This window comes from Xyrauchen texanus, chromosome 34 (assembly GCF_025860055.1).
Source record: "Xyrauchen texanus isolate HMW12.3.18 chromosome 34, RBS_HiC_50CHRs, whole genome shotgun sequence".
NCBI lineage: Eukaryota > Metazoa > Chordata > Actinopteri > Cypriniformes > Catostomidae > Xyrauchen > Xyrauchen texanus.
Genome location: NC_068309.1, coordinates 2,163,370 through 2,179,907, shown reverse-complemented (window position 1 = coordinate 2,179,907; position 16,538 = coordinate 2,163,370). Strand labels below are relative to the sequence as shown.

Below are 16,538 nucleotides of genomic sequence, written 5' to 3'. Positions count from 1 at the left end.
TATTGTGTTTCATAATTCAAACACATAATAGCTGAAACCCATTCCTCCACTACTTTTAACCTCAGATGCTTGGCATTATGTAATCTGTACAGAATATAAAGCAATTAATAATTGACACAGATGCATTAAATGCTTGTTATGTCACAATAAATGTACTAATATTTCTGTATTTAATATATAAGATGTTTAAAGTGTCTTTGCTGTATCATGTAATTCACATTGACATACAAGTACATTAGTTAAATGTGACAGTCAGATATAAATATAAAAATCTCTGTCATCTTTTGCCCTTGTTACCGTATACAGATCACCAGGGCCGTATTCTCATTTACTTGGAGAATTTGCACATTTTATATCAGATCAAGTATAAATGATCTTATGATCTTTATAAATTATAATAAAGTATAAAGTGCAATAATAATACCTGACTATATGGAGTATGTTGTCTTTGTTTGGACACATTTTCTAAGTCATATATAAGTTGTATAAATGGAGATAAAAACAAATACAATAGAGATGACTGAACATCACATTATATATGGAGATTAAAACAAATGAGTTTTGACACCTGAAGATGACACTGTATCCCTCTAATTATCTTATTTTATTCTCACACTTAGTTACTGCAATAAAATACACAAAATATTGTCTTAAACTTACTCTCACTTCACTAAATTTGCCTAGACTTGAATGTTATCAGCACTGACACTGTAAACATGAATAGATCCTCCAGAAACCCTCTTAAGTAACCTCAAATATCCTGTTCATGTACTCAAAAACACTTTCAGTGGGAAGAAATAAGACTCATAATCCTGCTTTTGTTTTCCTGCCCGTCTCTCATTGAATCTCAAAACAGGTCTAACCAGAATACACAAAAGACAGAGTCTAAAAAAGATGATTTGAATAAATGGGCAGAGAAAGACATGCTAAGTTTTTAACATTAAATACTATGTTGAGCAGTAACTGACATGGCAAATGGACGACAGATATAAAGATTATTTTTAAAAGCAAATGTCATTATATACAGCAATAACACTGAATCAGTAACATCTCAAACACTTCCTCCCCCTCCCCTCCCCTAAAAACTCATGACCCATGTGACTTATTAGAAAAGCTTTTCTTGAGTACACAGAAGATTCACACACATGCAGAGACCTCAGAGAGTTGCTGCGGATATTTCCTCTGTTCAAGCCCTTCACAAGGTGAATAAACACTTTTAACTTTCAAATAAAATAAAAATGTGTGTATTTATTTAAATTTCATTGAAATCTTGATGTTTGTATTATAGAGCAACTGAAATGTTAATCTGTATTCAATTCAATCTTTAACAAATACCTTCATTTCTCTAAATTATATCTTCATAGACTATAGGGCGACATTATCATTTGTAATCAGTCACACGTCAAATAATGCCTTAAAAATGTTTTTCTAAATTTTCCTTTATTTTCTTTAAACATGCCATCAAACACGCCTCTACAAGTGATAAAACATATGTGCGTTGGCACGGAAACTCGCATATTTGCAAATTTGGGATTCAAAGAAAAATGCTTTGCCAATATACAGTATTATTCAGTTACATATTCAATTGAGGGCACTCTAACATTCACAACCCAGCAGAACCGGGCTTGCATCTGTCTGCAGCTGCACTAACATGATGGCAAAACAACAAGATACCCTACTTATCTATTCATTTATTATCAAATAGTACTGCAACCTACTAGCTTTTTCATTTTTGTTGTTTTATGACCTTTTGTGCAATATATTGTTTTACTTTTATAAATTGGGGCAAGTTGTCACTAAAGTTCAACATGTGTTCAATGAACTGTATCTTTTTTCCTGGTCAATAATGATGAAAATGTTCAACAGCTGTTTTGTAGTCAAGACTTCAAAGTTTTGACTAGACAGAAATTGACTTTCAATCAAACATATTTACTGCAGCACAAAGTGTGACAACTAGCCCTTATCTGCCCTATAAACTATATATGAAGGTCACCTGATATTTCTGTTATTAATTTCTAGTGTCTCATGATTCAAACAGACCTGTAAAGAGTCATCAATCAGAAATGGTCAAAGATGGAAATCAACACAAAACTTTCAGAGATTAAATGTGTGAAAATAAAATGTAGAGCTAAGAATGAATATGAAGTAAAAAATGCAGTAATTTTGTCTGTAGAGAACTGAACTAAAACTGACATATAATTGCATTATATTATATTATATTATATTATATTATATTATATTATATTATATTATATTGTATTATATTATATTTTATTTGATATTAAGTATATAATATATTGGTGTCAGGAACTGAACTTGAGACCAAACCTTTAGTTTCCTCTTATCCATGTTACTATGGTGATCTATAGCAATAAAATATAAAGAGTTTGTGTGGATCATCATCTGTTTACATTTCTGTCTATGTTACTGTTTTACTTTCATAGGAAAAACACATCACATCTTCATCTACTATCATTACTTTGGTGTTGAGAATATAACTGATTGTGACGCTTGCTCTGAAGTGAAAAGGTAAGAATAAGTTCCCTATCTGTCACTCACTCAACATTGTTTCGATGTAGTGACACTAGGGGTTGCTCTTGGGAGCCTCAAACACCTCTGATCTTTGAGAAAAGGTGAATGGGAATCAGCGAGTGGAATTTGCATGCCACTCCCCTGGACATATGAGCACAGGAGCTGGCTCGCAACCATTCATTCAGCTTTTTTCTTCAGAGCCGAGTGGTGTTAAACAGCGAGTTCTACTGCCGTTCCATTTACCTCACTGTGAACAAGCATATGCTGTTGGATATACGGCGCATTTCGGTGGCTTTCTCTCCCTCTGCACGATTGATGCAGAGTACGCCCCTGGGCGCTTCGACAGCTAAAAGACTATATTTCCTGTGCCAGAAAAGAGTATATTTTCTGACTAAAACAGTGTGCACTGACGAACTTAAAAGAGTCTTTTTAAAGATGCCTTTCTGTCTTTGTGTAATTCCTGGATGCGGTCATTATCTCCCCGCTTCTGATGGCCACAATCGCTGCCTCGCGTGTCTGGGCCAAAGTCACTTTAAAGCAGCATTTTTGGATGGTTTGTGTTCTCATTGCGAGAACATGACCATGACCATTGCGGTCAAGCTTTCCTTTTTTCGGGGGAAAGCTGCTCCGACCGCCCCTGCGCCCGGGCTTCTACCTGCGGGTACGAGGCCGGGTCGGTTGGCACTGGAGACGATTTGGGGACTCCGGTGGGAGTGGCCCTGCCGGGTAATCCCGCACGGACCTCCTATTCCCCAGCGTGCTCGGCCGAGTTCTGGGATGAGACAGGCAGCTCGCCTCGGGGCCAGCTTAACATCTCTTTCGGATCTTGCAAGCAGGATGAACTTTCGATCGCAGCATCAGAGAGTGCGTTAGCAATGTCAGATGCCGAGGACTGAACTGGGCTGCCACCTTCGTGTGTTCCCGCCCAGTCTGAGGCTGGAGTGGAAACCTCCACCCGCCCCTGAGCCCTCGCGCTTGAGGATTAGTTCCTGGGTTTGGAGCACCGCTCACGGCCTTCTTCTCGGAAGTGCATGAAAACTGACGAGGTCGTGGAGGACACCTTTCTCTGTCCGAACCTGAACTCTCATTACCCTCGATGGTGGGGTGGCCAAGGGATATATGTAATTTCCTCAGATGGATGAGGCGGTTGCGGTGCGCTTGTGCCTGCAAAATTACGCCACCTGGCGGAATCACCCGGGACTCCCCTCCAGGGCCTGTAGGACTACATCGTCTCTGGCAACCAAAGCATACAGTGCTGCTGGACAGGCCGCCTCCACCCGGCATGCCATGGCCCTCCTGAAAGTACACCAGGCCAAGGCACTAAAAGAGCTGCACATGGGTAGTCCTGATCCCGGAGTGAGGCAGGAGCTGTGCTCGGCAACCAATCTCGCCCTCCAGGCAACGAAGGTCACGGCACAGGCACTTGGGCAGGCGATATTCACCTTGGTGGTCCAGGAGAGCCACCTATGTCTTGGTCAAGATGAAGGACATCGAAAAGCTTTGTTTCCTGAATGCGCCTATCTTCCTGATCTGCCTATTTGGTGACACCTTCGAGGACTTCGCCCAGCAGTTCTCAGCAGTGAAAAAACAGATGGAGGAAATTCAGCACATCTTTCTCCGGCACAGCTCAAGATCCCGCACCCCGTCTGCTCAACAAGGGCATCCCCCTGAAACTGCAAAGACCCAGAAGGCTCCGCCGCAGCCCGACCCAAGTCCTCGGCCCCAGCATAGAGCCCTCCGCAGGAAGCTGATGCCCCCCGCCTTACATTCCACTGCTAAGACCTCGAAGAAGGCTCCTAAGCACCCCTGTGACAGACGACCCAGGGAGGTAGATGTCTGCCGGAACCTTGGAGCTGGTATCCAGACCATCCTGTCCCCCGGTGGAGGGCCGGGAGGAGAATCTTGTGTTCCCTTTTGTTTTGTTTTCGCTGCACCCAAAACGGCGCCTCTTCCATGTGCAGCTGTTGAACCCATGTGACATATTGCCACATGTTAACCTCCCCTTCAGTCAGGGTGTGGTCTCCGTAGTGTCTTTTCCTCCTGAAAGAAAAGGAAAGGAAATTACACCTTCCCTGATGTGAATAAAAAGCATTAAAAGGCGGCTGGTGCGGCCTGCTCCCTGACTAGATCCCCCCCATCCACAGGGATGTGGGGAACTATATGATGTTTTTTGTGGCATTGGGGGACGTTTCTTGATGGAGGGAACGAGACATTGTGTTCCTCTTGCCACAACGCTGTACTACCCACTGAAATGTCCGAAAAACCCGTCCCGGCTCCTCAGCACAAAACCTGAATAAGTGGTTGCGAGCCAGCTACTTTTATATCCGGATGTCCATGGGAGTGGCATGCAAATTCCACTTGCCAATTCCCATTCACCTTTTCTCAAAGATCAGAGGTGTTTGAGGCTCCCAAGAGCGGCCTAGTGTCACTACATCTACACAACTTCTCATTCCCTCTATCAGGGAATGGAGGTTATGACAGTAACCGAGACGTTCTGTATTTCTGAAGATTATTTTTAAACACTTATATCAGTTAAAATGACAATGCTTTGATTAAATTGGTATTTTAGGGCAATATATTGGGGTAAAGAGCACTGTTCCCTTTAAAGGCAGTAAAGACGCTGGAACCTTATTGCATTTTCCAAATTTTTTTAACCATTTAGAAGTTTCTAAAATCATACTTTTTCAAACTCATCCCAGACTGTTTGTCGGATTCTTGCAAAATATATATTTTCTGGGTGATTATTAATTTTTACCTGTTTATTGTGAATGCATTACCCAAACTTTACAAAACTTAGTAGTCTATACATGAACAGCAGAATAGTCTGAGGATGCATGCTAAATTTCCTCAATGATATGGGGATGCTACTGCAGTGTTTACTATCAAAACAACTTGACAATAGTGGTTATTTTCTCATCTGTTTTGGATCTTGATGATTGTCACTTGTTGCTATACTTTGAAATGTGATTTTAGTGTGGTTTATTTTAATGTCATTCAATTCTATACTTATCTTTTATAGATGGCTACATCAGAAGATTACACTGTTATGACTCAGGAGGAGCTGGAAGAACTTAAAGAATTGATATCTACTCAGGATTTGTCATCAGCTGTTGACACCATCAAACATTTCCTCGACCAGCAAGATCGTGTTGAACTTAATATTGCTGTGACGGGGGAATCTGGTTCTGGAAAGTCCACATTTATCAATGCTTTTAGGGGTTTGGAAGATGACGATGAGGATGCAGCTGAAACTGGTGAAGTGGAGACCACTACAGAACCCAAAGCTTACAAACACCCAAAATATGAAAATGTGAAACTCTGGGATCTTCCTGGAACCGGAACACTAAAGTACCTTAAACTTGTTCAGTTTGAGCGCTATGATTTTTTCATCATCATCGCTTCAGATCGTTTCAGAGAATGTCACGCTGACCTGGCCAAAGAGATCAAGAGAATGAAGAAGAATTTCTATTTTGTTCGTTCCAAGATTGACTCCAGTATTGATGCTGAAAGAAGAAAGAAACACTTTGATGAGAAAAAGACGCTGGACATCATACGAGAGGACTGTGTCAACGGTTTGATATTGATGTTTATTCACTTTAACATCTTACATATGTCATGGTGTAGCAGGCTAATGTAATTTTTTTTTAACATTCATTCTTTCTGGTACTCTAACAGCAATGTGATAATAGATCCAAATGCTCAATAATAAATTAATCCTTTTTCTGTGTCTGTAGGTCTGAGAGAGATCGGTGTAGAGGATCCTGTTGTGTTCTTGATTTCTGGCAGGGATCTCAACAACTATGATTTTAATTCACTGCATGAGAGGATGAAGACTGAGCTCCCACAACACAAGAGACATGTGCTGATGTTGACTGTACTGAATATCACAACAGAGATTACTGAGAGAAAGAAGAAATCTCTAGAGAAAGACATTTCAAGAGTAGCTTTATTATCTGCTGGTGCGGCTGCAGTTCCTGTTCCTGGTCTTTCAGTCGCTGTAGATATAGCTCTGTTAGTATATGAGATACAAAAGTACAAGACTGCATTTGGTCTGGATGATGAATCTCTGGAGAGGATCAGTGAAAGATCTGGGAAGAGTATTGAGATTGTAAAGAGTGTGATGAAATCAGGAGTGCGTGTTGGAATGGACAAAGATATCATCTTAAACCTGCTGTGTAAAAGCTTTGTTCTTTTAGTAAAACATACTGTTCAGTTTCAGTTGATTGTTCACTTTAAACACATTTTAGGCTATGTGGCGGCTGCAGGATTGTCTTATGTGACAGTTTCATACATGCTGAAGAAAGTTCTGAATGATGCAGCAGAAGATGTCAGGAATGTGCTGATGATCTCACTGAGATACTGTACCAGCATTCATAACTATCTGTGGTAATTAGTACACTATTAGGGGCACTTACAATCTTTTGTGTGTAAATAATTTGTTCCATTTGTATATATCACATACTGTAGACATATCATACTTTGACTTGAGTGACCTGAATGTTTGAGTCATGAATGTTATTGACACCGTAAACATTAAAAGATGCTCCAGACACCCTCTAAAACGAGGCTCAAATATCCTGTTTGTGTATTTAATACATTTATTCAGTGTTAAGAAATCCTGCTTTTGTTCCTCATGCCTCTCATTGAATCTCTACACAAGACACAGAGTCTAATAAAAAAAGATTATTGAATAAATAGGGATGGAATTGTGCTATTTGCTCTGCATGCCTTTCTCTGACTAAGAAGTAAAAAACAAACAAATAAAGACACAAAGTATCACAATCGCAATATACACTCACTGAACACTTTATTAAGAAGACCTGTACACCTACTTAAGCCGGGCGTACAAGTTCTGACACTCAGGTTTTGAAGGTGTGATTTTATGACTGCATAAATAAATCATTGTAGTGGTGGTGGCGTAGTGGGCTAAAGTGCATAACTGTTAATCAGGAGGTTGCTGGTTCGATCCCCACAGTCACCACCATAGTGTCCTTGAGTGAGACACTTAACTCCAGGTTGCTCTGGGGGGATTGTCCCTGTAATAAGTGCACGTTTTTACTTGTATTTAATTTTAGCACAAACATAAAGTTGAGTGCAGAATGAGTTATTTTAGTGGAGTAGGCTACCTGTATTATTGAACTTTAGATGTAGGCTACTCCTCATCTGTGACACTGCTTGCATGTTGATAGCAGACATGCTGAAGAAGTCTTGTCCATATAAATACACTTTAAAGCCACACATAGCAAAGTTTAAAAATCTTATTTTAGCACTACAGTTGACCAACAGGTTGAACTTTCTATCTAGCAGTCTTGGGTTTCACCAGACTCATTTACATTTCCATTTATGCATTTGGCAGACACTTTTATCCAAAGTGACTTACAGTGCACTTATTACAGGGACAATCCCCCCGGAGCAACCTGGAGTTAAGTGCCTTACTCAAGGACACAATGGTGGTGACTGTGGGGATCAAACCAGCAACCTTCTGATTACCAGACTCACCCATTAATAAAAAATTTAACTGTAATATCTACAGTGGATATAAAAAGTCTATACACCCCTGTTAAAATGCCAGATTCTTGTGATGTAAAAGAATGAGACAAAGATAAATCATGTCAGAACTTTTTCCACCTTTAATGTGACCTATAATGTGAACAATTCAATTGAAAAACAAACTGAAAACTTTGACAGGGAAAAAAAAAAAGAAAAACTAATACCCTCTTATAACTGGGGATGTGTTCAGAGTTAACCAATCACATTCAAACTCATGTTAAATAGAAGTCATTACACACCTGCCATCATTTAAAGTGACTCTGATTAATAACTAATATCTAATAAAGACATTTTCTTAGTTGCATCTCAGAGCAAAAGCCATGGTCCGCAGAGAGCTTCCAAAGCATCAGAGGGATCTCATTGTTGAAAGATATCAGTCAGGAGAAGGGTACAAAAGAATTTCCAAAGCATTAGATATACCATGAACACAGTGAAGACAGTCATCATCAAGTGGAGAAAATATGGCACAACAGAGAAATTACCAAGAATTGGACATCCCTCCAAAATTCATGAAAAGACGAGAAGAAAACTGGTCAGGGAGGCTTCCAAGAGGCCTACAGCAACATTAAAGGAACTGCAGGAATTTCTGGCAAGTACTGGCTGTGTGCTACATGTGACAACAATCTCCCGTATTCTTCACATGAATGGCCTATGGGGTAGGTTGGCAAGACGGACACCTTTTCTTATAAAGAAAAACGTGGGAAAATGTATCATGGTCTGATGAAACAAAGGTTGAACATTTTGGCCATAATTCCAAAAAGTATGTTTGGTGCAAAAACAACACTGCACCTCACCCAAAGAACACCATACCCCAAGTGAAGCATGGTGGTGGCAGCATAATGCTTTGGGGCTGTTTTTCTTCAGCTGGAACAGGGGCCTACATAAGGGACGCAGAGTCAAACAGTGGCCGACAGGTGGTAAATCAGGTGTTGTAGTAAGTAAGTAAAATGTATTTATATAGCACTTTTCACAGATAAACATCACAAAGTGCTTCACAGTAAAATGTAATACAAGAACAATTTAAATACATTCCCCAAAATACAAACAACAAACACTACAAACAACCATAAAAGAAACCCCTCGACTAACCAAAAGCCTGCTTGAAGAGCAAAGTCTTCAGTTGTTTTTTAAAAGAATCAACTGAGTTCGCACAACGTAAAACAAGAGGCAAAGCATTCCACAGCCTGGGAGCGACTGCCTGGAAAGACTGGTCCCCTCTAGTTTTAAAATGAGTACGGGGAACAACTAATAACATCTGATCTAAAGCTGTTGCAGTGTGCAGCTGTATCAGGTCAGTGATGTAGGTAGGGACTTGGCCAAGCAAGGCTCTAAAAGTAAGAACCAGTATTTTAAAATGAATTCTATACTGGACTGGTAACCAGTGAAGTGATGCTAAAACAGGTGTGATGTGTTCTCTTCTCTTAACGCGGGATAAAAGCCTTGCAGCAGAATTCTGAACAACCTGGAGACGATGAAGCTCCTTCTTACTCAAACACGTAAAAAGACTGTTACAATAGTCTAAACGGGAGGAGATGAACGCATGAATAATCATCTCTAACTCACCTTTAGTCACAGATGATCTTAATTTTGAAATGTTCCTCAATTGAAAGAAGCAGTTTCTAACCAATAAGACCAACACTGTATATTTTTTAGAGTCAGCTGACACCATAATATCACTTGAAACTTTAAGTAACGCCATTTCTGTGGAATGTTTTTTGCGAAAACCAGACTGGAATTTATCGAATAACTCATGATTCTCTAGGAAAAGGGTGAGTTTTTCAGCTACAACTGTTTCTAGAATTTTTGACATGAAAGGAAGCTTCGAAATTGGTCTATAGTTTTCCGGTTGTAGCGGATCCAGATTAGTTTTTTTAAGTACAGGCTTAAAAACGGCATGTTTAAAAAAAGCAGGAACAACACCATTTAAGAGTGATGAGTTAAGCATCTCAACAATACAGGGGCCAATGTAGTCAAAAACTTGTACAAATAGCACAGTAGGAACAACATCCATAGGACAAAATGATAGTTTCATAGAATGTAACAGAGAGGTAATGTCAAGTAATGTCACAGGTGTAAAAGTGGACCAACAATGCGGGGGGGATAAGTCAAAGGCAAAGCTCTGAGCCAATGATGGTTCAATGATAGCCCTAACGTCTCTGATCTTATTAACAAAAAAGTTGAGGAATTCATTACAGTCAGATCTAGATAACACTGTTGTTTGAGAGCTAGTTGGAGAAACTATTGTATTAATGGTGTCGAATAAGATTTTAGGATTGTGCTTATTCGAGGAAATAAGTTGAGAAAAAAGCACATTCTCGCCTTTTTCAACATCTCATTCAAGGAGACCATTAGATCTTTAAGATGGAGCCTGTGAACCTCGAGTTTAAAAAAAAAAATAAATAAAAAAAATAAAAAATATATATTTACATTTCTTGTTGCACTTAAATCTGTTTTGTATACTATTATGATGATAGTGAAACTTTGTAATATGGCACTTTTTGTACCACTGTCTGCCTAAGATGATTCGCTGATGTTCTTCCTCTTTTGTAAGTCGCTTTGGATAAAAGCGTCTGCCAAATGAATAAATGTAAATGTAAATGTAGAAGATTTCCAAAGACGCTCTACTTTTCTACAATTTCTCCTAAAACTTAAGATAGCTTCATCAATCCATGGACAGGTTTTATTGTGGGAGACAGCGCTCAATTTAATTGGTGCTACTTTATCTAGAATCGATAAGCACTGACCATTAAAAGATAAAATAAATTAATCAACATCAGTACATCCTATCAGAGAACATGGGTCAAACAAGGCAGAGAACCTCCCTGCAGTGTCTTGATTAATAATCCGCCTTTGTGTCATAATTCTCTGGGGCGGAGGATCTTGAGAAAAGTTAATATTAAAAAACACACAGCTATGATCACTCACATGTACATCTTCCACATGTGTATTTACAATATCTAGACCAAGAGAAAAAACAAGGTCCAGGGTGTGACCCTTAATGTGCGTGGGTCCAGTAACGTGCTGAATGAAATTAAAAGAGTCTGTAATAGAAAGGAGATTACCAGCTGTATTGCATGTAAAATCATCAATATGCAAGTTAAAGTCCCCACAAATTAAAACCCTCTCAAGTTTGATGATAGATGATAAAAAGTCAGTAAAATCAGTAAGACACCTGCCGGGCCAGGAGGGCGGTAAATTAACACACTGTAAAAAGCATTAGAAGAGCCTACTTTAAGCATTTGAGATTCAAAAGAGGCAACATTTTCTGAGTTAATCTCTTTACATTTGAAATTGTCACGCTGCACAACAGCAAGTCCACCACCACGACGTGCCAATCGAGGCATCCCAGTAACAGAACAGCCAACAGGACAGAGCTCGTTTAGGTAAACAAACTCATTTTCCTTTGCCACGCTTCCGTAAGAAACATAAGATCAATGTTTTTGCTCATAAAAAGCTCGTTAAGAATAAACGATTTATTAGAGATGGAACGGGCGTTAAGCAAGGCAAAGTGGAGTAATGTAGCGTTCGACAGACCGAATCAAGAACAGCTGATTGTGACGGAACTGACCATAAACAGCTGACACAATCACGAGGACTCCAGTTGCGGCGAATTGACAGTCGCTGGTCAGGCGGCACAGAGAACATCGGTAATGGCAAGTCCATCACGATCCCGTCAACAAATTGCTGATACACGCGAGGTTCACATCCCACCGGTAAAAGCATCGCGGGGTGTTGGTGCTGAGGAGCATTTTCACCCGTATTTAGGGGAAAACTAGTCGCAGCCACCAAATCGCTCTCAGCGATATGGCCAGAGCACCCCTGTCCAGGATTGGCGCCTTCTCTTCACTTGAATGCCAGCTCTGCTGCCCCTTCTCTTCGGTCTCTTCTCAGGATTCCCAGGACCCCTGGCTGTAAACAGGAGCTGGTACTCACGTGATGAAGGAGGACGCACGAACGGGGGCGGAAAGGTTTGTCTGAAACTTTCCCAACTTTCAAAGAGTCTTTCCATAGACACTCTGATGTCCAACAACGAGCGTCGATCATAAGTCTGAGCAGCAAAGACACAATAGTCAGACGATAGGGCTGATATGGCAACATATAGGGTGAATACAAACGTAAAAGGTTTACGCAAGTGCGATGCAATAGCGGCCAAGCCAAACACAGGCGCCATATTTCCAGGATGATGTGAAATGGGGAATTGTACGAGGGTCTGTGTACCAGCCTCAAAAAAAATTCCCGTGGCCCGGGGACCGGCGCCCGTTCGTTCAGGGGGACCCACGGGGAAGATCTGTGACGTGGAGGACCGCCTTGGGCATAGCGGACCTCGCCATGGGCGTTTAAAGGAAACCCCCTGAATATAGCATTTCCAATGCAGTTCAGCCTTTACCCACGTGATGGTGGTCTCACGTCCCACCTCTGGCTTAAATGAATGGGTGCCTTCACCATTCATATCGATGGCAGTCGGGCGCCTCTCGGGGCAGGCCTCGTTCAATTTGTTGCACTGTGTTCTTTTAATGGGGGAGTGGGATGCAATGCCCCCTTAAGACCCCCATAGACCCCTGTGCCACCCTGGTTGTCCACAGACCCATTATCATCCCCCTGACCAACTATTTTGCCCAAATTGACCAGTGAGACCCCTTGCCCACCCTGGGGGGGCGGGGCTGTCCACAGACCTGCTATCATCCCCCCGACCAACTATTTTGCCCAAATTGACCAGTGAGACCCCCTGACCACCCTGGGGGCTGTCCACGGACCCATTTTCATCCCCCTGACCCACTATTTTACCCACATTGACCAGTGAGACCCCCTGACCACCCTGGGGAGGCGGGGCTGTCCACGGATCCATTATCATCCCCCTGACCCACTATTTTACCCAAATTGACCAGGGAGACCCCCTGACCATCCTGAGGGGGCAGGGCTTTCCACGGACCCATTATCATCCCCCTGACCCACTATTTTACCCAAATTGACCAGAGAGACCCCTTGACCACTGTCCACGGACCCGCTATCTGCCCACTAACCATCTATTTTGCACACAAACTGAGTCCACCAACAGACTAACTGCCCATTAGCAATTGATTGTATAGCTGTATGTCCACCAACAGACTATCTGCCCATTAGCAATTGATTGTATAGCTGTATGTCCACCAACAGACTAACTGACCATTAGCAATTGATTGTATAGCTATATGTCCACCAACAGACCACTGCCCATTCATTTGACTGTAAGTGGGACTACACACGTACAATTTAATCAACAGACTATCTGCCCATTAGCAATTGATTGTAAAGCTGTATGTCCACCAACAGACTAACTGTCCATTAGCAATTGAATGTATAGCTCTATGTCCACCAACAGACAACTGCCCATTCATTTGACTGGAAGTGGGACTACCCATGTACAATTTACTTGCATTGGCTGAAATCATCACTTGGTGGACTTCATTTTTATAACTCCTGGATAAAATGATTGACATATAATCACATTTAGGTGACTGTAGGACTCCCCCTGAACAACATAAGCCCTTCAAAGCATAAATATTCCACTGACCACGAAACCTTTATTTCTGTGAATGGGTCAAATTGGAGGTGGGATGTGCAGATCTCAGCTCTGGACAGACTTGGGAAGCTGAAACTGCTATTTCTGTTCTTCTCCAAGCCTCTTTCTATGGTATAAATTTCATTAAGATTGGAGGATGTCGAAAATTTCATGCGTACCCCTTTAAGGATCTTTGCGCACAATTTTCGACTTCCTCAGATCTTCTTGAAATTTATACCATAGAATGAGGAGGCTTAGAGAAGAACAGAAACAGAGGTTTGAGCACACTAAGTCTGTCCAGGGCTGAGATCTGGACATCCCACATGCAATTTATTTGCATTGGCTGAAATCATCACTTTTTGGACATGGTTTTTTTAACTCCTGGATCAAAATTATGACTTAAAATCACATTTAGGTGACTTTAGGACGCCCCCTAAACATAGTGCACCCTTCAAAACATAAAAATTTCACTGACCACGAAACCTTTATTTCTGTGAATGGAACAAATTGGAGGTGGGCTGTCCAGATCTCAGCTCTGGACAGACTTTGTGAGCTGAAACCTCTGTTTCTGTCCTCCTGTAAGCCTCCTCATTCTATGGTATAAATTTCAAGAAGATCTGAGGAAGTTGAAAATTTCACGCAAAAAATCTACCTTTGAGTTTTTTTACACGAAATTTTCGTCATCCTCCAATCTTCTATAAACTCACAACATAGAAAGAGGAGGCTGAGATTATGACAGAAACGCAGGGTTTAGCTTCCTAAGTCAATGCAGAGCTGAGATCTGGACATCCAACATACAATTTGTCCCATTCGCAGAAATGAAGGTTTTGTGGACAGTTGAACTTTTATGTTTTGAAGGGTGCACTATGTTCAGGGGGAGTCCTAAAGTCACCTAAATGTGATTAAATGTCATAAATTGGATCCTGGAGTTATAAAAATGCAGTCCACCAAGTGATGATTTCAGCCAATGCAAATAAATTGCACGTGGGCAGTCCCACTTCCAATCAAAGTAATGGGCTAAAAGGATAGACAGACAGACAGACAGACAGGCAAATAGACAGGCAGACAGACAGACAAACATCCTATAGGTAGATACATACATACATAGACATATTGGACATATTGAGAACTGCACTGTGCAAAAGTGCTAAAAAGTGGATTTCTTAACACAGAATCACAGACAGGGATAGCTGAGATCCCACATACAATTTGTCCCATTAAATTGATTGGAAGTGGAACTATCCATGTGCAATTTATTTGCATTGGCTCAAATCATCACTTGGTGGACATCAGTTTTATAACTCCTGGATCAAATTTATGACTTAAAATTACATTTATGTGACTCAGTAAAGCCCCCTGATCAACATAAGCCCTTCAAAACATAAAAGTTTCACTGACCACGAAACCTTTATTTCTGTGAATGGGACAAATTGAAAGTGGGATGTCTAGATCTCAGCTCTAGACAGATTTAGGAAGCTGAAACTGCTATTTCTGTTCTTCTCCAAGCCTCTTTCTATGGTATAAATTTCATTAAGATCGGAGGATGTCGAAAATTTCGATGCGTACCTCTTCAAGGATCTTGAGGGGACGTTACAAGTCGTTGGCACCCCTCATAATATAATACTGGGAGGAGACTTTAATCTGTTGATGGACTCAGTCCTTGATCATAGTGAAGAAAAAGTGTATAAGCCCCTAGAACAACATTGATGCTTCACAGGATGTGTAAAAATCTTGGTCTTACAGATATTTGGAGACTTTTGAACCCATCTGGTAGGGACTATAAATTTTTTTCATCAGTTCATGAGATTTATTCTAGAATAAATGTTGTTTTTATAACTAAGTCCCTCATTTCATCTGTTGTTGATTGCTCATTGGAAACATCTTAGTCTCAGATGGTGAGTTTAGAGGTGTTGCCACATATGCTTCAATTAATCCCTTTTGCAAAATCCTGATTTCTAAAGAACGCTGAAATATGGAGACCAACTGGTCCTCAGTATCCTCTGTGGGTGTGGCTTGGGAAGCACTTAAAGTGGTTCTTAGGGGTCGGATCATACAGTATGCCTCATTCACCAAAAAGTCCAAAGCACAAGAACTCATGGAGTTGGAAGGGAATATTAAAAGTGTCGAGGCAGAGCTGAAGTGCAGAATATTGTCTAATGGCCTCAGAGAATTGACCCTCAGTGAAATCAGCTGGTGGTGAAATATTTACTTTGGCCATTGATATTAATAATGCTTTTAAAGAATTCTATCTTGAACTCCATAGTGCCACAACTTCGTCTACTGATGAGGATATTAGAAACTTTGTGGAACCATTAGAACTTCCTAAACTGATAACGGAGCAAAATAATTGATTCTTAGATAACCTTGGAGGAGCTTGACAAGTCAAGGCTCCACTTTTGTTAGTTTATACAGAATCATTGAAGAATGGCTTCCTCCAACCATGACACAAGCCTGAATCAGTCTGATTCTTAAAAAGGACAAAGATCCAGATGAATGTAAGAGTTAACATCCAATTTCCCTGATCCAGAAACTGAAAATTTAGGCTAACCGATTAAGTAAAGTTATGACATCTCTTATACATATAGATCAGGTGGGGTTTATTCGGGGCCGCAGCTCCTTTGATAACATCAGGCGTTTCATCCATATCATGTGGTCAGTGGCGAATGATCAGACTCCGGTTGCTGCCATCTCACTTGATGCCGAAAAGGCGTTTGATATGGTAGAATGGGATTATTTTTAAAGATTTTGGAAATATATGGGTTCTGGAGAACATTTATTGGTTGGATTAAGTTACTTTATAGACACACGGTAGCGGCGGTACAAACATTTGGACTAATTTCAGATTATTTTACTTTGAATAGGGGCACTCTGCAGGGTTGCCCACTTTCTCCATTATTGTTCTGTCTTGCTTTAGAAC

General features: G+C 40.8%; 1 protein-coding gene across 1 annotated transcript; it reads left to right on the top strand.

Moving 5' to 3' along the window:
* Positions 1–1,126: 1,126 nt before the first annotated feature.
* LOC127627767 (interferon-inducible GTPase 5-like) lies at positions 1,127–7,194 on the top strand. Its single transcript, XM_052104305.1, has 4 exons — positions 1,127–1,202; positions 2,445–2,529; positions 5,552–6,104; positions 6,267–7,194. The coding sequence occupies exons 3-4, from the start codon at positions 5,552–5,554 to the stop codon at positions 6,920–6,922; spliced, it is 1,209 nt and encodes a 402-aa protein (XP_051960265.1). The 5' UTR covers positions 1,127–1,202; positions 2,445–2,529; the 3' UTR covers positions 6,923–7,194.
* The last annotated feature ends 9,344 nt before the right edge of the window (positions 7,195–16,538 follow it).